The 22838-nt window shown below is 48.9% G+C and overlaps 1 protein-coding gene across 1 annotated transcript in view; it reads right to left on the bottom strand.

Annotated features, from left to right (window-relative positions):
• GPR133 (G protein-coupled receptor 133) overlaps positions 1-22838 on the bottom strand; it is a 177706-nt gene that overhangs the window by 41014 nt on the left and 113854 nt on the right. The window contains exons 15-16 of the mRNA XM_010852442.1: positions 18853-18926; positions 14482-14605 (exon numbers count right to left, since the gene is read on the bottom strand). Of these exons, the coding sequence (XP_010850744.1) occupies positions 14482-14605; positions 18853-18926 (198 nt within the window). The remainder of the gene's footprint in view (positions 1-14481; positions 14606-18852; positions 18927-22838) is intronic.

Here is a 22838-nt window from a genome sequence, read left to right as displayed (position 1 = left end):
GTACAGCGGGAGCAGGGACCACGGAGGGGCCATGGGCGGCATAGGAGCATCTGAGCAGAGAGCAGACCGGTGTCACTTCATGCCTGCCTCTCATTGGCTGGGCTCGGCAGGAAGCCAGTTGTCAAGGGAACCTGTGGCTGAGCAGAGTGAAGGACAAGGGGGGAAAATCTGAGAGCGTGCAGCCCACCCGCTGGGTCAGCCCAGATGTAGATGCTCTCAGCCCCTCACTGCTCCTGGACCCTGCGTTCCATCAATTTCCCCTGCCTCCACCACCCCACCCCTGGCTCTTTGCAAGGCCTGCTCCGTCCTGCCTTCTGGTCTACCTTCTGCTGGGACCCAGGCTCTGCTGGAGCCTGCCCCTCCCCTGGTCCCCTCTGACCCTGGCTAAACCATGTGCCTTCCTTCAGCCCTGGACAGGAGGGGCATGTGGCTCACTGGGCAGCCGAGGTTTGACAACAGTCTCCAGGCTTAATCATCTGTGGGTTTCACTAGCAACACCCTCTGCACGCAGTCCAGACTGCAGGTGACTTTCACTATGTTCCAGTGATGGAAATGAGACCAGAGCTCCAAGCTTCTCGGCTGCTTGAAGGGCACCATCGTGGCCTACAGGGGTGCACTGGTGGGGGAGAAACCCCACCAGATGCACGAAGACTGGGGTCCATGTCTTTAAAAAGGTGTCATCGACCTGCCTTCCTCAGGCTAGTCACCTCATCAGCAGAGTCAGCTGGGGGCTAGAACTGAGCCATTTCACTCCCTGGTTACCCAGACCAGGCCCCTCGGGCTGTCTTAACCATCTCCACTCAGTCATACAGCTGTGTACCAGTCTGAGGCTGACTGGGAAGACTACTTCAGTCTTTTAAAAAAAATGAGAAATTTAATTCAGGGCAATGTTTGCAAAGGGGAACAGAGATGCCACAGGAATGATGGTGTTACCCAGGTATTAATTAAATCACAGCCGGAAGCCACCTGCCTTGGTCAAAGGTCACCTGGGGAAGCCAGGGCCACAGGCTGGAGGAGCTGCCAGAAGGAGGCTGCAGAAACAAGGCCATTGCCAGGAAAGCTGCCTGAGGCTCAGGGAGAGAGGATGGCACTTGGCTTCACCCTTCCCATCTCCTGCCAGAGCCCCAAAGGGCAGCCAGCACTGGTCAGCCCTAGGATGCTGAGTCCAGCAGGGGGAGGGGTGGGTCTGAGAGCAAAGGCCCAGGATCCAGACATGCCTAGGGTCCTGGGGATTGGATCCCTCCTGCATCCAGCCCTGGGCAGCTGGGCCGTGGGTGTCAGGGAGCCCGTGCCTCTGCCCCTGAGCCTGCCAACATGGCTGGGAGGCTGCCAGCTCCCAAGATGCTAACTGGAAGCTGTGTGATATCCGGCTTTACACGTGGGGGTGGGGATCAGGGGGAACTCGGCTTTATACGTGGGGGTGAGGATCAGCGGGAACTCAAGACGGAGATTGCAAAGCACACAGAGCAACTGTTGTGGAAGGCATGTGGACGATGGGGTGACATGGAGCCAACACACCAGCCACCCCAACACTCTCTGCACAGAGGCAGGGCTGGAGCAGACCTCCCCATAAATGGTGGCTTCAAGCACCTAGCTACGAGAAGTTCAAACCTTGGGCTGTTCTACCCAGCAAGTCTACTGCGGTAATTTGTCCTACAGACGCACTTGCAGTGAAGGGAAGGGTGTCTGCTCACAGATATTTATTGTTTGCAGCAGCCAAAGACTGTTGTCACCTGACATGGATCCACAGAGGCTTAGAGAAATCCCGGGGTTGAGGGTGGGGGAAGCGGGGTACCCAGTGGTGAAAATGAATGAGGCAGGTCCGCATAGACAGAGATGAAGCAGTCGCCAGGATGTACTGATACGTCTCTCAAAAGCACAGAATGGTTTTTACAGCACACAACTCTGTGTTTAAGGAGCAGAGGGTGACACGGAGACTGTTTCTGAGGTGAGAGAGTCAGCCCTGCTCTGGGCAGGGGGCTGGGAGACACGAGAAGGGATGGGGCTCACGTGTTCAGCTCCGCCTTCTGTGTTATTTACTGCATTTTCCCAAGTAGCGCAGCATCTTTACAGCGAGCACAGCCTGAGAAATTGGCCCTGGCGTTGTCTCAGTCCTGCAAGGAGCCCTCGGGCTCCTGCAGGGCCCCTCACCCCTGACATGGGGGGAGGTAACTTCTCCAAGAGGGTCCCCTTTCCCATCACCACGTGGTGATCCATCATGTTTATGACAAAAAATGCAGAGTGCACCCAATCTGGGTCAGAACACACTTCAGTCCCCAGCTCAGTCCTCCAGCCCAGAGCTGACCACCTTGAATGGCTACAGAACCCTTGGGCTCTCTGCCCTGCGTTCTGTCTCTCCCTCCTGTTAGCCTCCTTCTGGCAGGTGGGCTGCACAGCAGTCTTTTTACCTCCAGATGGAGATGCCCCTGGCTCCACCCTGACTCCACCCCTGCATCCTCCCTCCTGGCAGCTACCCTCACCGCCCCTTCCCCGCAGGAAGCGCAGGAAGCGAGCTCTCCCTCTTGAGGGGGGTTCAGAGACAGGAGCCCTCGGGATCCCACCGTCAGCTCCCCCTGAGCAGAGGTTTCTCAGAAGAGTCTAGGATAAATAAAGCAATAGCTGCTTTTCCTCTAAGGTAGTAGCCTGGGTCTGGTTGAAGGACAGGAGGATAATTAAATTTGCCAGGAGGGGATGCTGAGCCCACAGCAAGGCACTGTCCCTAGGACAGCAGGGTCAGGTTCATGGACAAGCTGAGCTCCCCGAACATCTGATTCCTCCTCCTGCAACTCTTTCCCAGGTGGGCCCAGTGCCTGCATGCCTGGGGTTCTAGCGGGGAGAGAAGGATGACAGGCAGTGGCCCAGCCCCAGAGCTCAGCCAACGTGCCCACCAGAGAGGCAGCAAGGAAAGGGCCCTGGGAGCCCTGGAGGGAGGCAGGAGGGAGAGAAATGGGAGGGGGAGAGGACGAGAAGGGAGAGAGATGGGAGAGGCAGGGGAGGGGGAAGGGAGGAGGGAGAAGGGAGGCACTCTCTGCAGTCCCCAGTGCCCAGCTCAGCACCATCACAGGCTCTCAGGCTCCACGGAGGTGCAGGGTCAGAAGAGGAAGTTCCTGGTCCACACACAGCCTGAAGGCCTTGGCTGGTGAATCAGCAAAAGGGAGAGAGCAGGTGGGCTTCCCTGGTGGTGCAGATGGTCAAGAATCTGCCTGCAATGCAGGAGACCTGGGTTCGATCCTCGGTTTGGAAGATGCCCCAGAGAAGGGAATGGCGATCCACTCCAGTATTCTTGCCCAGAGAATCCCAAGAACAGAGGAGCCTGGTGGGCTACAGTTCATGGGGTTTCAAAGACTCGGACACAACCGAGCAAATAACACACACGCACAGAGGGCAGGTGTGCAAGTCAGAGCCCAGAGGACGAGCCAGGACCCAGTGGGAGCCTGTCAGCTCCCCCTTTTGCTACATAACAGACCAGGGAACTGAGGAGTGATGTAGGGAGACTTTCTGGATCCATAAGAGAAAGGCATTTAGGACAGCCCCCTTCTGTGGAAACCCACAGGGTGAGGCATTACACCCTGGGAGAGAAAAGGGCAAAACAAGAGACTTTTCAGCTCCCTCCTCCCACAGGACTCCCATTAACAGGGAAATAGTAGTCCCGACTCTGCCCAGAGCACAGGACCCTACTGTCCTTTCAAAGAATGAAAGGAGAAGGACGACGCTGGGACACATGCTCTGACACTGCCATGTAGGGAGGTCTGGGGTCCCCAGGCTCAGGGGACCCCAGTCCCCTGCCTACTCCTGTCTGACATGGCTCCACTGGCCACATCCCAGGTGGGTGCCGCTGCTGACATCACTGCAGTCTTGGTCAGCCTGAGTGCCTGGGGCTGGGTGCTCATAGCTCAGTACTCATGACTCAGTGCTTGGAGCTCAGTACTTGGGCTGGGTGCTCTAACTCAGTACTAACAACTGGGTGCTTGGAGTTCAGTTCTCAGGGCTGAGATGCATCTGACTCCCTACTACAACTCCACAAGGAGAGGGTCCCCACTCATGTCACAGGCAGGTAAGCTGAGGTTCAGAGAAGGCACTTGCCCAAAGCCATGCAGAGTGTTAGGGGATGGACCAAGCATTCAACTGACCAAGAGACAGAATGGGGCCACTGCTTAGGGATAGAGCTGTATACATTAGGTACTCATCAGAGTAAGTGATGTGCACCCTTGGAGACATCATCCTGATGGTGAACTGAGCCCTCTGCCAGCACCAACTAAATCCTGGCCCAGTCTGTCTCTGATACACCCACCAGGACCACAAATACAGCTCAGAGAGGGGCCAGTTCACTAGCCCCAGGGCTGCCTTGTAATTAGGTTCCACCCCACACCCACCCCGTGCCCTCCCTGGCAGCCAGAGCTGGGGGCATGGCCTCAGGTGGCTGCAGCCCAGGTGATCCTCTAACCACTGGCCCCGAGTGGACATGGGCCCTGAGAGGTGGGGGAGGGACTCTGGTGAAAGCAGGTGCCCCCCCACCACTGCAGCTCCAGGCTCAGGAAGGCGTGGTGTGCCCTAGCCATGGCCTTCCTTTCCCACCAGTGGCTAGATTTAGAAATGCCCAGAAAAACCTGGAGTTTGCTTCAGGACATGGACTCCTCTGAGTCAGAGACCACAAACACCATTGCCCTCAGAGAGGCAGCTTATATAAATTCATGAGGCCATCTGGGAGCTTGCATACATAATAAACAAGCAAGACTATTCTTCCAAAAAGAAACATCTTTCTCTGCATTTCTTTTCCCAAAGTTCCTCTTAGTGGATATGTCATTTCTCTTCCCTAGAAAAGAATAAGCAGCATTTTGCTGCCTTCCTAAAAACACAATGCGAACATGATGATGAATGGCCCCTCGTGAGGAAGGCGATAGGGAGTGGTGGGGGCTGTGGAGAACTGCAGTGCAGACCCCTGCCTGCAGGGGCCATGGCTGCTTGCTCAGGAGTGGAAGCTCTCTATGGTCAGATCTTTTTTTCCTTTTTTTAAAAAAGAAAACCAGAAATCCAAAATTTTAGATAACAGCTGAATTTTGAAGTATCGACAAATGACAAAAAGGCCATCATTAAAAAGTCTACAAATAACAAATGCTGGAGAGGATGTGGAGAAAAAGGAACCCTCCTACAGTGTTTCTGGGAATGTAAATTGGTAGAGCCATTATGAAGAACAGTATGAAGATTACTCAAAACACAAAAAATAGAGCTACCATACGATCTAGCGATCCCACTCTTGGGCATATATCTGGAGAAAACTATAATTCAAAAAGGTACATGCACCCCTGAGTTCACTGCAGCGCTATTTCCAACAGCCAAGACAAATCAGTTCAGCTCATTTCAGTCACTCAGTCGTGTCCAACTCTTTGCGACCCCGTGAACCGCAGCATGCCAGGCCTGCCTGTCCATCACCAACTCCCGGAGTTCACCCAAACTCACGTCTGTTGAGCCATCCAACCATCTCATCCTCTGTCATCCCCTTCTCCTCCTGCCCTCAATCTTTCCCAGCATCAGGGTCTTTCAGACAAAGACAAATATCATGTGATATCACTTATATGAGGAACCTAAAATATGATACAAAAGAACTTATCTATGCAACAGAAACAGACTCACAGACATAGAGAATAGATTTGTGGTTGCCAAGGGAGAAGGGAGCTGGGGAAGGGAAGGACTGCAAGTTTGGGGTTAGCAGATCAAACAGTTATACACAGGATGGATAAACAACAAAGCCCACTGTATCGCACAGGGAAATATATTCAATATTCTGTGATAAACCATAATGAAAGCAAATAGGTATATATGCATAACTGAGTCACTTTGCTGTACAGTAGAAATTAATACAATATTGTAAATCAACTATACGTCAATAAAATAATTTTTTTAAAAAAGAAATATTGACAAATGGGGGGCTTCCCTGATGGCTCAGACAGTAAAGAATCTGCCTGCAATGCAAGAGACCTGGGTTCGATCCCTGAGTCAGGAAGATCCCTTGGAGAAGGGAATGGCAACCCACTCTAGTATTCTTGCTTGGATAACCCCATGGACAGAGGAGCCTGGCGGGCCACATTCCATGGGATGGCAAAGAGTTGGACATGACTGAGCAACTAACACTTTCACTTTCATGGACAAAAGGGCTAACCAAAACAGGTCTACGGGCCAAGTCAGCCTGCAGACCACAGGCTGTGACCCTGTCTTAGGGAACTGCTCCTTCCCCAGGCTACCTGGCTGACGGGAACATGAGGGGGCCCCTGGGGTCCAGCTCTCCCAGGGGCACCTGTCCTGGCACAGAGCTCCTGCCCCCACCAGGATAGATGCCCACACTCAGGCTGCTCTGAAAGAGCCCACGAGGGAGCCAGGGGCCAGCACCCTGGAGAAAGTCTGAGCTGTGCTGCATGGGCCTCCAGTGCTCCTGCCAGTTCTGGGCTGTGCTCACCACCACCTCACCTTGGGCATTACCAGGTTCAGCCATCACCATGACTGTCTGTCATAGCACAGCTTTCCCACATTAGACAGCAAGCCTGTGCTCTGAAATGCAAGCCTCGGGTGGGGATCCCAGACACAGGAAGGACTGAATTCCCCCTAAGGCAAGAGATACCTTCAGCCTTTGTTCCAGAGTCTCTCTGTTCTCACCTCCTCCAAATTCTGCCTGTTCTGATTTCCCTGCCTATAAATTCCATGCATAAGTCTGACACTGCGGTTACTGTCGCTTCAACAAGAAACCCACCTGCCCCTATCCCCGGATCCTGCCTGGACCAGCCCACCTGAGCAGCCCGACAGTGGGAGCCTCTGTTCCTCGGTCCCCGGTGCCCCCTGCTGGTCAGTCCTTGGAGATGAGGGAGGTTCTAGCATCTGTGCACCTGCAGTCCCTGTGCCTGGGAATCAGGGTTACAGACTAACCCCACATGCACTCAGCATTCCAGTGTCCAGCAAGAACACTCTGTGTTTCCCTAAGCTCCTCTCCCAGGTGGAACTGACTCCCTCATCCACGCACTTGTTCAACCACATGACACTGGGAGTCAGGAAGAGCCCTCAATGATATGCTCTCGGTCTTTAGCAACTGCTTCTCCAAGCTGTGAATCGTTACTCACTCATTTGGGATCATTCCACACAAGTGCATCAGTGGGAATGTATCACACAGGCCGGGGTTCAGCCCAGTCTCTCTTGACTGTTATTTGACTCACTCTGGGAGGAAAGGTCTTCCAAGAGCCAACCACCAAGGAGGAAGCTGGGTGGGAGAGGCGCCAGGAGAGACAGACAGAGAGAAGGGCTGACAGGTGGATGTAAGCTCAGAAGGGAGAACCTGTCCAAGACCCTGAGACCTGGGCCAGGAGGCAGAGCTTAGGAAGATTCAGCCTCAACATCAGGAAAATAAAAGCATCTGTGCTGTTTTTACTAATTCTCCAAAAGCACCACGGATCTGGCATCTACTTGTGATAACTGCCTTGTTTTTTTTTAAATGTTCATGAAAATGTTCATTTTTAGCATGGATAATTTTAAACCATTTTCAAATCGACCTTTCCTGGCAATGAGTAGATATGATTTGCTTCCATGAAGACACCCACAGGCTGTCTAAATCTGGCATCGCCGCTGAGTAGGGATGGATCTGTAATCACAGATGCTCTGTGACCCCGGTTTCTTAGTTTCCTGGACCGAGCTCCTCCCTTCCATCCTCTCCCACCCACAGGCACAAACACAACTTCCTGCTGAGTGTTGGGAGCCCCTGCCCGCTCCCACTGCTCTGCAGACCTACCCACATCATACAGGAAATCAGATTTAGTCCTTGGTATTTTAAGGATCAGGGTTTCCCAGGTGGCGCTAGTGGTAAAGAATCTGCCTCCCAATGCAAGAGACACAAGAGATGCGGGTTCAATCCCTGGCTGGGGAAGATCCCCTGGAGGAGGGCATGGCAACCCACTCCAGTATTCTTGCCTAGAGAATCCCATGGACAGAGGAGACTGGTGGGCCACAGCCCATGGGATCGCAGAGTCTGACATGACTGAAGTGACTTAGCACACACACACCCATGTAAAGGATGCAGAGGAGGAAGCTCTGCTTGTGGGCCATCCATGGGCATGGCCACCAGCCTAAGCTTTGGGGTTGGAGAGCAGAGCTCAGTTCCAGACTCTGTCCCCAGGTGACCTCAGGCAAGTCCCCAAGCCCTCATCTGTGATGGTGATGGTGACAGTCCCCCACCCCCCACCCACATGGCAAGGCCCGAAGGAGGCAACAGACCCCAAGCAGTCCTGTCTTTACTGTCATCAGCCGGCACCCAGCTCTGTGACCCACCCTTGGACCACAGCTGCCTCCAAGGACTCCAGAACTGCCCTTGTCAGGGGAGCACCCTGAAGACCCCCCTGTGGGCAGAACACTAGCCCTGCTGACCCTGGGTCTGCCCTGCCTGCGGCTCACTGTCTTCTTTGTTTCCTGTGTCCCTGGAACTCCTCTCCCCAAAGGCAGTCTCACTAGCTTCCTCTGCACCTAATTTCCTGGCGGGGATCTGTCTGACTCCCTCCCTTCAGACCCCAACCAAGATCACCCAAGATCACCCGTCTCTAGTGAGCACACACTTGGAATCAGACTAACCCTAACCCGCCCTTCTTATCTGTAATGATTGGCCTGGCCATTTTCACAGGACGTGAGCACAAGCTTGACCTGACTTTTACAGAGGAGATGGCTGCACCCAGGGTCTATTCAGAGAGCGGTCTGGAGCCAGTAGAGCCTGAGCACTACTCAGGCCCCACCCGGACCTGTGGAGCCTAGGTCAGCATCTTCACAAGACCCAGTGGTCCCTGAGCACGCGCAGTTCAGGCTGCTGGTCTGTGGGCATCGGACTGGGCCAGGCTACGGATACACCTCTGACACGTGGCCTAGAAAGGATAATTAACGACACATCTAAACAATCGAGAGATTTTGCACAAAACTAATCTCCAGTTTGACTCAATCAGAGAAGGGGCAGCAGCATCTGCATCCGCAGTGGCTGCCCGGTCAGCTGGGTGAGGGGTCTCAATTCACCTTGCCCCCACCCTCCATGACGGCCCCCACTCGCACCACTCTCAGCCCCCCAGACATTCAGGTCTGAAGTCCCTGGCACCTTTCCTGGGAGCTGCACCAGCCCCTGGCCACTTCTGCTCAAGCCTTTGCATCTGCTGCTCCCTTCTCTCACGTCTGCATGGTTCTTCCCTCACTCCCCTGGGGTGTCTACCCATCACCCCCAGCTCAGGAGGCCCTGCGGGGACACCTCTGTCTTCCCACCTTACCCTACCATGACTGCCTTCACATGCTGTGTCTCCATCCCCACTCAAGATCTTGAGCACTGAACTTTCCAGAATAAGGCAAAACCTAGGGGTCACCTGGAACTCAGCAATTCACTGATGAATGGATGGACGACAGGCCGGGCCACCCCGCCCTCTGGGCCTCACTTTCTCCACTTGTCAAGGAAGGGGGCTTGGCCACAGGACCACATAGGTTCTGCATCGAGGCAGCACAGTGCCTCTTCCAGGGACTAAAGAGAGTGGCTGGATCTTCCCCATGACACCAGAGGGAGGCTGAGTGAGCCATGAGGGCCAAGGCCCTGGCAGGAGGGAGGACAAAGGGGCCGGTGTGGAGGACAGAGGGGAGGACTGAGCCTCTTGGAGGCCGTGCTCCTCATTTCTGGAGCCTGATGTGCTAAGAGACACGAGTGGGAGCAGAACCTGTGGACCAGGACAAGCAAGGGAGGCAGAGAAAGGAGCCAAGTGGATGGACGGCTAGAATGGGTCCCCCTCTTGCAGTCAAAGTAGCTGATGCTTGGGTCCTGCAAATAGGGACTTACCCTCTCCACTTCAAGGCACTCTTGCTGTCTTATTTCATTTTTCTTTAAATCACTAGCAGTTGCCCCCGGCTGGTCTCCCCAGCTACCATTGGTTCCCAACCCAGCATGCTCCCTGATTTAGGATCAAAGAACTGCAGGTCAACAAGAGAAAGGGTTTTGACTGAACACACGGGAAGGATGGAAACGGAAATGGAGGAGCACCGATCAACTCATCCCTAAATGTCACACCTTTAAAAAAACATTCCCACTGGGAGTGTTTGGGGCTCATACCTGCCTGGACAAAGACTCACCACGAAGGGTGCTGGGCGGAGAGGTGGGCTCATGCCCCTCAGGCCTATGATAGAACCATCTGCTCTGAACCTCTAAAAACTCACTACCCAAAGGACCCAGACACGTCATACCTGGGCTTCATTTCATGCATCATCAGGATTTCCAGGCAAAACCCAGAGGCTCTTGGCGACTCTGTCTGATGGGGTTGCTGAAAAGTCTGCTTACCCAACTCTCAGTTGATGCTTCATCACAAGACCAAAGGGGGTCGTCTGTCCAGATAGACAGCATCGGGCATGTACACGCGTGGACTGTGTAGGGGGTGTCGGGCCCCCCCACGTCCCCCGGAAGTCCTCTCTGGAGTCTCCATAAGTAATTCACAGTCTGCTTGGAAAACCCATGATGTGCTTTGCAAACAGAAAGATCCCCATGCTCACTGCCCTCCCTCCATATACACCAACCTCATCTATTCCTGCCTCCTGTCCTCTGCACTTGCTGGTTCTTAACCCGGAATATTCCTCTCCCAGGCCTTCTAGAGATGAGCCTCTTCTGGCCATTCAATTGTCACTTCCTCGGAGACACCTGCCTCCTCCCCACCACCTCCCTCCTCCCCGCCTGCCATCTCTTCCATCTTTCTCCCCAAGGGTCTTCCTAAACTTATTGCTCTTTGAAATTACCTATTTAGTTGCTAATTTGTTTATGATCTGTCTTTCCCACTAGAATATAAACTACTCCAAAGCAGAAACACACGGCTTTTCTTGTTTACAAATGAAACTCCAGGCTTGACACCTTAGGTCCCTGATGGGTATTTGTCGAATGATGGTGGATGAGATTTCGATCCTTAGGTAAACACCGCTTGCAGCCTGGGTGTTGCTATAGAAATCTCTCCTTCCCTAACAAAACTGATACAATCGTGGGCTTATCAAATATTTGCTGACACCCAATATATGCAGCACCTGGACTACAAAACCTCAGGAGAAGAGAGTCTGTTCATAAACAGACAGACCCAAGAATGGATGTGCCCCGAGAGAATGGGTCCCCGTTAACTGGAGGTGGATTTGCCGGAGTGCCTCCCAGGGAAGGTCATATGGCCAAAGAGACTCACCCAGTGCTGGCATCTCACTTCCCAGCAGGGTTCAGCTCTGCTGACGAAGGAGGAGGAAGAGGTCCCTACCCAGCTCTTGCCTCACTATTCTGAGAACTCTGTCCCAGCATCACCCAAAATCTTCAAAAGGAGCCAGAAATTCAGAGTCATAAATAAAATTTTTCAATTTCCAAAACACAGTATGGGATGAAACCAAACTTGTCTCTAGGTGCCTGGCCTGCTCTGCTTCTTAGGAGATCCCAGGAGGCATCCCATCACCTCGCTGCTCTCCCGCCCCCACCAGGAAAACTCAATTTCCTTTGGGGCCCTAAGAAGCCAAGGAAGCCATCATGCACAGGGACCCATTGTGACTCAGAGAATCCCATGCCAGGGCATTTGCATTTTCGTTTTGCCTTGTCAACAGCAGAAATTTATTTCTCACAGTTCTGGAGGCTGGAAGTCTGAGATCAGAGTGCCAACACAGTCAGGTTCTGGTGAGGGCCCACAGACTGGACTGCCAAGCTCTCTCTGTGTTCTCACATGGTGGAAGGGGGCAAAAGAGCTTTCTTGGGTGTCTTTCATAAGGGGACTAATCCTGTTCATGACCATCACATTAAGTATTAGGATTCCAATGTGTGAGTTTTAGGGGGACACAAAGTTCATGCCATATCATTATCATTGTTGTAATTATGCCATCTATGACTATATAAGATTTTATCTAGTATAGAGTTGGTGGACATTTGGATGATTTCCAGATCTGAGTTATAAGTAAAGAAGCTACGAACACTTCTGCACATAACTTTTGTCATTTCTTCATTCCTGTCTGTAGAATTGCTCTATCACAGGGCAAGAAATACTTTTAGTAAGTCTAAGGTTTGGCCCACCTAACATCTGTCTTGTTCTTATATAAACACAAGTGTGGGGGACGGAAACGGGGAGAGGGTAGGTAGGGAGAGGCAGTTTGAGATAATATTCTTTTTAATTAATTAATTGTATTACTTTTGGTTGCAGTGGGGCTTTGTTGCTGCTCAAGCGCTTCCTCTAGTTGCGGCAAGTGCGCTTCTCACTGAGCTGGCTTCCCTCGTTACGGACCGTGGGATCCGGACAGCCTGCGTCAGCAGTTGGTGCACGCCGGCTCGTATTTGTGGCTCCCTGGCGCTAGAGCACAGGCGCAGTAGTTGTGGCCCACAGGCTGAGTCACTCTGCAGCATGTGGCATCTTCCCAGGGATCAGACATATGGACCAGGGATCAAACCTGTGCCTCCTGCATTGGCAAGCAGACTCTTATCCACTGTACCACCAGGGAAGTCCTGAGATAATATTTTTTAGTAGATTTTAAGCTCTGACATGCTTTAAGGTATCTGGAAGGCCAGGCTGAAGATTCCTGTTTTTGCAAAACCATCCATGATTATCAACGCCCTTCGTTTTTACTTCAAAATCTCTGTATCTTCTTAACAGAGTCCTTCAAAAAGGAGATGTTTTTAATTATGCTGAGGTCTAATTCATCAATTCTTCCCTTTTTTTGGAATTAAATCTAAGAATTCTTCAACCAGGTCTAGGTCCTAAAGATTTCTATTTTTTTTTTTTCTAAAAGTTCTATAGTTTCACATTTTATACTTGTCTGTGGTCTCTTTCAAATTAATGTTTGTATAAACTGGGAGGTTTGGTTGAGGTTCATTCTTTTGTATAGGAACATACATCCTTTTGTCTATGGATGCTCCCACAACATTTGTTGAAAAGACTATTCTTTCTCAGAGAAACTGAATTGCTTTTACCACTTTGTTAATGTAATGTATACAGAAGTAGAAAAATAATGTTGCACGTGAAACATATAATGTTATAAACCAATGTTACCTCAAAAAAAAAAAAGGCAAGCAGCAAAAAGGATAGCAACAATAACAAAAAATTAGTTGGGGAGAAAATATTTGTAAATCACTTATTCAACAAAGGACTTGTAGTTGGACTGAATAAAGAACTATCAATATTGTGAGAAAAAAAAAACTGTCTACATTAACAGAATTAAGGGGTGAAAAGCCACATGTTTTCAGTTGATGCTGAAAAAGTATTTGACAAAATTTAGTACCCTTTCATGATAAAAAGCAGTCAGCAAACTAGGTGAATGGTTAAATAAACTGTGGTACATTTATACCATGGAATCAGTTCATTCTACTCAGCAATTTTGAAAAATGAACTACTGATACAATTGGAATGGACTCCAAGTGTATTATGCAGAGCAAAGAAGTCAGTCTGCTATATATTGTCTTATTCCATTTATATAGCATTCTTGAAGTAACAAAATTCGAGACAGAGAATAGATTAGTGGTTGCCAGGGGTTTGGGATGGAAGATGGGGAAATTAGAGGGGTTGCCCAAGGGAGCCTTTGTTGATGGAACAATTCTATATTTTGGTTGGACAGGTACACGAAACTACACACGATAAGACTGCCATATAGAGAACTAGAGAAGTCTGAATAAACTCTATGGGTTGTACCAATATCAATTTCCAATTTTGTTATTGGGCTATACTTAGGGCATCTGCATTTTTAAAGGCCATTTTTCTCTCCTGTTAAAAGCTATGCTTGCCTTGAACCAAAGAAATTAATCTCCAGTCCTTAATGCTGACCAAGCCAAACAGGTAATAAAGATGAAATATTCTGAAGCAGAGAAACCCAGCCAGGAGGGGCCTCTCCCATCCTTAACGTGAGGGTAGACATCTTGGCCCTCTTTGGAGAGGAGGACCCAGGAGTCAGCTGGGAATCCCCTCCCCCACCTCAGGATTCACTCCTACTGGAGCTGGAAGTCAGGTCCCTTAGAAACAGGTCCGAAGCCCAAGGTTTCCTATGTCATGGCAGAAATGCTCAGAGAACATGGTGTGGCCACCCTGGACATACATGCTCCTGCATGTCATCACTGGCAACACCTTCTCTGGACATCCAGGCACACTGCTTATAGTCGAGGACCATGCTCTGCTGGATCCCATGGCACAGGAAGGGTTTCAACACCCAGTGATCCAAAGGCAGAAAATGCTGCAATGACCACCTCCCAGGCTGCACATGAATCCTCGAGAGGGACCCAGAGTCTGCACAGATGTTGCCCGAGTAAACCTAGAGCAAAGGGGGTTTCATCAAAGAACTGGAGCTTCGCAGATGTCCCCAACCACTTGGCTTCCCTTCCCATCTGCCCTGCTGCAACCGAAACCCCTAGGCACTGATGACGAAGACCTGCACCCGGCCTCCACTGTGGGCTGATGGAGAAAGGGCGCCTCCTCGCAGCCCAGGAGCCCCTCCCTGCCTGGCGCTTACCTCCAGCGGGACCACCTGCATCAGGATAGCAAAGTTGGTGAGGTGCGTGCAGCGGCAGACGGAGTAGCTGAGGTTCCCTTCCGTGAGCGCACAGCCCTGGTTCGACCAGATGCCTTCTCCGGAGCTGAGGACACAGACGGAAAGGTCAGCGGGAAGCAACCGCCCAGCCTTGGCCGAGGGGCTGAGAAACCGTTCTCACTCAACAGGCTGATGAGTCTTGTTGATCGGGCCACAAGGGAACAAGCACCTGTTTCCTTCTGGGAGGGGGAAGCTGTGTAGCCATGTTAGCACAATCACTTTGGAAAACACCTGGTCTGAGGTCCAATAAAAACGAAGTGTCTCTCGGCCACCTGAAGGTCTTCTTTGGAGAAATGTCTATGCAGGTCTTGTGCCATTTTTCGATTGAGTGTCTTTGTTTCTGTTACTGAGTGGTATGGACAGTCTGTATATTTTGGAAATTAACCCCTTGTCGGTCACATCATTTGCAAATACTTTCTCCTGTTCTGTGGTTGTCTTTTCTTTTTGCTTACGGTTTCCTTTGCTGGGCATGTACTCAAACAAAACTCTTAATTTGAAAAGATATGTGCACCCCAATATTCACGGCAGCACTAGTTACAATAACCAAGACATGGAAGCAGCCTAGATGTCCATTGACAGATGAATGGATAAAGAAGATACGGTACATGTATACAGTGGAATATTACTCAGCCATGAAAAAGAATGAAATAATGCCATTTGCAGCAACATGGATGAGCCTAGAGATGACCACACTAAATAAGTCAGAAAGAGAAAGACAAATACCATAGATCACTTATATGTGGAATCTAAAATATGATACAAATTAACATATCTAAGAAACAAAAAGGACTCACAGACACAAAGCACAGACTTGTGGTTGCCAAGGGGGAGGGGAAGCGGAGGGAAGGGCTGGGAGTTTGGGATTAGCAGATGCAAACTATTATACATAAAATGGATAAACACGGTCCTACCATATAGCACAGGGAACTATATTCAATATCCTGTGATGAACCATAATGGAAAAGAATATGAAACAGAATGGATATGTATATATAACTGAGTCACTTTGCTGTACAGAATAAATTAACACAACATTGTAAATCAACTATACTTCAGTAAAAATTTCATAAAAATGGAGTGTGTAGGTCCTGCAACCCAGCAACCCCAGCTAGAGAATTCTGAGCTATGTGCACAGGGACACATCTGGGATGTTTCCTGAATGACGGGTGATGCTAGAGAACACTTTAAAGTTACCTAATGTCCACCTCCCTGGTGGCTCAGACAGTAAAGAATCTGCCTGCGATACAAGAGACTCGGGTTTGATCCCTGGGTCAGGAAGATCCCCTGGAGAAGGGAATGGCTACCCAATCCAGTAATCTTGCCTGGAGAATCCCATGGACAGAGAGGCCTGGCAGGCTACAGTCCATGGGGTTGCAAAGAGTTGGACACAATTGAGCAACTAACACTTTCACACTAATGTCTACCTCAGGGACCTGGATAAGGCATGAACACTAGTAAAAAGCAACATGTATTCATACGGATAAAACACACAAACATAACATCCAATGTTGACTGCATAATAATGAAGCAAGGGCATGACGCAAAAGAAGATCAAATATTTTCTATGAATGTAACTACACACTATACATAAGTTATTCAGAAAACTCCCCACAGAGAGAGCAAAAGACTAGGATAAGATGTAAACATCTTTTACGTGTTTGCTTTTCTTTATAATGTTCTAATTCTTTAAACAATCACATTTTGACATATTACCTGCATCATGTCTTCAAGTACAAACCAAGACAAAAATTACTTGAAGCAAGGGTGCTCAAATGCTAACTGGGGTTCATTCTTGTGGTGAGAATATTAGCAATTACAATTTTCCTCTCTGTACCGCTGTATATTTTCAAATCCAAAAAAAAAAGAGAGAGAGATGTTTAAATGGTTCTTCCCAGAAGCTGCAACTCTGAGTGATCAGCAAAGACAAATCTTTGCTTTGGCCAAGGGCAGGGGCCCTTGGGAAAAGGTTTTATAAAGCTGAAGCAGTTTAAAGGCTCTAGTTCCGCTTTGCTTTATGTTCAGTTTTCATGACAACATCAGCCGTGGATGAGGAATGCGGGCGTCCCAGAGGGTGGCGTATAAAGACAGTCCTGCCTGCTCCTGCTCATGCCCAGTGAACGAAACACACACGGGCAGCATCTTTATTTTCATCCCTGAGGCAGATGGTGTCCCTCTGAGGATGCTGTGATTGTAACTCTGGGTGAGCCTTGGGCAGCACACAACTTAAGGGTGGGTGGGGTTGAAGGGGTCATCAGGCAGGGACTCGGGGTGGTGCTGAGCCTGATGACATGGGAACAGGGGCTTTGGAGGCGAGGTTCATGACAAGCAAGGTGGGGGCATTTAGCAGAGCCAGACAGCACAGCCAGGACCACTGGAACCGATCAGTTTAGGGCCGCCACCCCCCAATGAGATCAGAATAAAAGGGCCTTAGAGATGGGCAGGAACTCCCCCACCATGCCACCTGTTAGGGCTAACTGGCTCCCGTTCCTTGAGGAAAGCCAGAGACACCCGCTGCTGGGCTGTATGCGACCTCTGTCTACTGAATATATGAATGCCATACTTGAATTAGAGGGTGACTGGAAAACTAGCAGGCACAGAATTTGGGGAGCGCGATCACAAGGGTGGAAAGTGCACCTTGCACAGACGCCAAGAGTGACGATGAATTAAAAACCAACCATGAAAGTCACGTTTTCCCGAACGAAGCCACGAAGGCGTGACGATGTCTTCATTAGCCAGGGGACCTGAGCCCCGTGTGGTGTCACCTCTGCCTGCGTGTAAAGAGCTGCATCCGAGGGAGCCCATGGAAACAAGAAGCCTCACTCCCCAGTCTGTGCGTCAATAAATCTGCCATGGAAGCCAGGCCAAGCGATGTCAAATAACAGGAAAATATGCGTCTCACCCTGTGACCGAGGAAGTTGGCATCTGAGCAGAAAACCATTCACCCACATGCATAAATGGAATGTGTATATATAAAGATGAAAATGCTTCATATTATGTGTATTCTGTAGATGTGGGCAGAACACACACAAGAAAGGACGGTGGAATAATGCAAGAAACATGAAACTAAACAACCATATGTTTCCTGGGAATGTAAATATAAGACATGCACAAGTTACTGAAAGATACACACAAAAATCTGCCCTCTGTGTTACTGCAGGCTCTAGGAAAGGAGATCAGGATAAGATCTCGAAGTCCAACAGGACATGTGCTTTTCTAAATAATGTTTTATTTTTTAAAAGAATAATGCTTTAATATATTGCTGTTATCATTTGCTAAAGTGTAAGCTAGGAAAAAAATAACCTAGAATTCTAAGCTCAGTGAGACCATCTTTCAAAAATAAAAGTGCACATTCTCAGAAAAATAAGAATGGGACTTGCTGCCAGCAGACTCGCACTACAAGAGGAGTTATGGGAACATACCAGACAGAAAGTGTGTTCTACACAAAGTGATAAAATAGCTGGAGATTGAAAACATGAAGGGAAATTATTATGCTTTTAATATTTATTTTTATTTATTTATTTGACTGCTCTGGGTCTTAGTTGCTGCATTTGGGCTCTAGTTCTCTGACCAGAGATTGAACCTGTAGCCCCTGCATTGGGAGCTCAGAGTCTTAGCCCCTAGACCACCAAGGAAGTCCCCACAATTATCACTTTCTTAATTTTAATTGCCTTAGAGGACAACTAATTACCTAGAGTAACAATACTCCCAACATACTGTGCATTTATGACATCTGTAAAGATAAAATGTATAATAATGCTAATGCTAAGTCACTTCAGTCATGTCCGACTCTTAGCGACCCCATGGACTGCAGCCTACCAGGCTCCTCCATCCGTGGATTTTCCAGGCAAGAGTGCTGGAGTGGGGTGCCATTGCCTTCTCTGGTGTATAATAAGAATAGTACTAATTATGGGCAAGAACAGCTATGAAACGATTGTTGTATTGTCTCTGAGTACATGTGAGGTGGTATAATATAATTCATCTGTGTTATGATGAATTAAAGATATATATTCTAAGCCCTCTAGGGCAACCTTACAAAAAAGTTAAAAGGAAGTATACACCAGGAGTCAATAGCAGAGAAAAAATGGTATCAAAAATACACAGAAAAATCCAAATGGAGTAAGAAAAGGAGAATATAAGAAGCAAAAAAAATAAATAAATAAAAGTAGATCATGATCTGGTCGGGTGTGTGATCGAGCACGGACATCCTGGCCATCTCCCTCACTCTTCTCTCCACTCCCTCCGTCCCCTCCTCTGCCCCCTCCTCGCCCAGGGACCCTCCCAGGCAGACAGTACCTGAAGTCCAGGAAGGCGCAATACAGGAAGATTCGGTTGCTCTCATTGGTGGCCTCAGTGTACTGCCTTTGAGTCTGAAATGAGAGAGGATGGACACACCTCATGATACAGCCAGGAAGACAAGTTGCCAACACTGGTGGGAAAGCCAAACGCTCATGATACAGCCAGGAAGACAAACTGCCAACACTGGTGGGAGAGCCAAACGCTCGCGACCCCCAAGAGTCCAGGTTGTGGACACACAAAGCCCTTGACCTTCCACCGCAACCCTTGTGGACAGAGAAGGTGGGTCACCCAGCCCCATCTCTCACATGGCACTCCTTTGCCCACAAATCAGGGCTCCTTTGCATTCAGGTCCTTTGCACTTGCTGGGTCCTTCTGCTAGAAAGCTCTTCCCCCAAGACAACCCTTCCTACCTTCAGGTCTCTCCTCAGGAGATCCACCTGCCCATTCAAATCAGTTTCAACCTACCCCTTCCTCTTACTGCATTTTTCATAGTACTGATCACACAGAATGTTGCATATTTACTTACTTCCTTGTCTGCTAGCTTCCTCTCTAGAACCTGCACACAGAGAACCTGTGGCACCTCGTTTCCTCATATCCCCTGTGCCTACGCTAGTGTCTGGCACACAGCACGTGCTTACTAAATACTTATTGAACCAATGAACAAGTGAACAGATCCATCAACAGCCCTGTTACTAGGATTCTCTCTCCCCTAAGAGAGAAAGTCTTGTTCCCAGGTTACTCCTGGATGCCAACTCGGGGTATCTGGTATCAGCTGCTCTGCCCTCAGCAACACACAGAGGCTTCTCCAAGAATCTTGCCAGGGAGCTCAGGAAGCCAGCAGCTCCATAGGAAACCAGAATAAACGGTATCTAATCAATTCCCAGTCGATAAATCAAGAACCAGAGATCAAATAGCCAACATCTGTTGGATCATAGAAAAAAAACAAGAGAATCCCAGAAGAACATCTACTTCTGCTTCATTGACTACACTAAAGGCTTTGACTGTGTGGATCACAACAAACTGTGGAAAATTCCTCAAGAGATGGGAATACCAGACTACCTTACCTGTCTCCTGAGAAACCTGTCTGCAGGTCAAGAAGCAACAGTCAGAACCAGACATGAAACAACAGACTGGTTCAAAAATTTTTAAAGAGTGCATCATGGCTGTATACTGTCACGCTGTTTATTTAACTTATATGCAGAGTACATCATGCGAAATACTGGGCTGGATAAAGCACAAGCTGGAATCAAGATGGCTGGGAGAAATATCAATAACCTCAGATATGCAGATGACACCACTCTTATAGCAGAAAGTGAAGAGGGACTAAAGAGCCTCTTGCTGAAAGTGAAAGAGGAGAGTGAAAAAGCTGATTTAAAACTTAACATTCAAAAAACGAAGATCATGACATCTGGTCCCATCACTTCATGGCAAATAGATGGGGAAACAATGGAAACAGTGAGAGGCTTTATTTTCTTGGGCTCCAAAATCACTGAACATGGTGACTGCAGCAATGAAATTAAAAGACACTTGCTTCTTGGAAGAAAAGCTATGACAAACCTAGACAGCACATTAAAAAGCTGAGACATTACTTTGCTAACAAAGGTCCATATAATCAAAGCTATGGTTTTTCCAGTAGTTATACATGGATGTGACAGTTGGACCATAAAGAAGGCTGAGCATCGAAGAACAGATATTTTTGAGCCAAGATGTTGGAGAAGACTCTTTAGAGCCCCTTGGATTGCAAGGAGATCCAACCAGTCAATTCTAAAGGAAATCAATCCTGAATATTCACTGGAAGGACTGATACTGAAGCTCTAAAGCTTTGGCCACCTGATGCAAAGAGCTGACTCATTAGAAAAGACCCTGATACTGGGAAAGACTGACAGCAAGAGGAGAAGGGGACAAAGAGGACAAGATGGTTGGATGGAATCACTGACTCAACAGACATGAGTTTGAGCAACCTCCAAGAGATGGTAAAGGACAGGGAAGCCTGGAATGCTGCAGTCCATGAGGCTGCAAAGAGTTGGACACGACTGACTGAATAACAACAACAAAGTGAATATAACAAAAAAGAGACAGACTCACAGATATAGAGAACAAGTTTAGTGGTTACCAGGGGGTAGAGGAAAGGGAGGAGGGGCGATTGGCTTAAAACCGAACATTCAAAAAACTAAGATCACGGCATCCGGTCCCATCACTTCATGGCAAAAAGAAGGGTAAAAAGTGGAAGCAGTGACAGATTTTATTTTCTAGGGCTCCAAAATCAGTGCAGACAATGATGATGACTGCAGCCATGAAATTAAAAGATATTACTCCTTGGAAGGAAAGCTATGACAAACCTAGCTGCTGCTGCTGCTGCTGCCGCTGCTAAGTCGCTTCAGTCGTGTCCGACTCTGTGCGACCCCAGAAACAGCAGCCACCAGGCTCCCCTGTCCCTGGGATTCTCCAGGCAAGAACACTGGAGTGGGTTGCCATTTCCTTCTGCAATGCATGAAAGTGAAAAGTCAAAGTGAAGTCGCTCAGTCATGTCCGACTCTAGCGACCCCATGGACTGCAGCCTACCAGGCTTCTCTGTCCATGGATTTTCCAGGCAAAAGTACTGCAGTGGGGTGCTATTGCCTTCTCCTGACAAACCTAGAAAATGTATTAAAAAGCAAAGACATCACTTTGCCAACAAAGGTTCATATAGTGAAAGTCATAGTTTTTCCAGTAGTCATGTATAGATGTGAGGGTTGGACTATAAAGATGGCTGAGCACCAAAGAATAAATGCCTTCAAATTGTGGTGCTGAAGAAGACTCTTGAGAGTCCCTTGGACAACAAGGAGATCAAACCAGGCAGTCTTAAAGGAAATCAACTCTGAATATTCATTGGAAGGACTGATGCTGAAGCTGAGGCTCCAATACTTTGGCCTCCTGTGGCGAAGAGCCAGCTCATTGGAAAAGAGCCTGATGCTGGGAAGAATGAAGGCAAAAGGAGAAGAGGGCAGCAGAGGATGAAATTGTTAGACAGGATCACTTACTCAATGGACATGAATTTGAGCAAACTCTGGGAGATAGTGAAGGACAGGGAAGCCTGGCGTGCTGCAGTCCATGAGGTTGCAAAGAGTTGGACATGACTTAGTGACTGAACAACTTAACATGAATAAAATAAGCTACAAGGAGAAAAAATTTTTTAAAAAACAAAACAATAAAATAATAAATAAAAATAAAATAAGCTACAAGGACGGGCTTTCCAGGTGGCACTAGTGGTAAAGAACCTGCCTGCTAATGCAGGAAACACAAGAGATGCAGGTTTGATCCCTGGGTTAGGAAGACCCCTGGAGTAGAAAATGGCAACCCGCTCCAGTATTCTTGCCTGGGAAATTTCATGGACAAGGAAGCCGGGTGGGCTACAGTCCATGAGGTCACGAAGAGTCAGACATGACTGAGCGACTAACACATAAACACAATCCACAAGGATAAGCTGTACAACCCAGGGAATATAGCCAATATTTTATAATAACTGTAAATGGAGTATAACCTTTAAAAAAAAAAAAAGTGTGGTCCCCACAGAAGCCTCAGCATCCCAGGGCCCCACCACAGAACCCGAAACTCTGGGGGTGGGAACAGCCTCTGGGTTTTCACAAGTCCTTGAGGTTCCCACACGAACTTGAGAACCACTAAAAGCTAGCAAGAGGCTCCCTCTTCTGTCCCCTCCTCCTGTCTCAGTCTGCCGTGGCCTTTGTGCTCAGACACAGACAGCCCTGTGGTTGCAGCCATTCAGAACCACAGAAGGTCATTAGCGGGGAAATGGCAACATGTGAAACCCATAAAGTCAAAACTACAATAAGAACCTGGTAGCCCCACCCAGTACCAGCAAGGCTTCCTTGGCCCTGAGTAACACCAGACCTCTTCAGAACACCACTGTGTACCCTTCCCCGCTTCCCTCTCCCCACTGGCAAGCACTAGTTTGTTCTCGATATCTGTGAGTCTGCTTCTCTTTT

This window comes from Bison bison, unplaced genomic scaffold (genome assembly GCF_000754665.1).
Source record: "Bison bison bison isolate TAMUID 2011002044 unplaced genomic scaffold, Bison_UMD1.0 scf7180017864312, whole genome shotgun sequence".
Taxonomy (NCBI): domain Eukaryota; kingdom Metazoa; phylum Chordata; class Mammalia; order Artiodactyla; family Bovidae; genus Bison; species Bison bison.
Note: the sequence above shows the minus strand (reverse complement) of the source record. Positions and strands in the feature narration are given on the sequence as shown.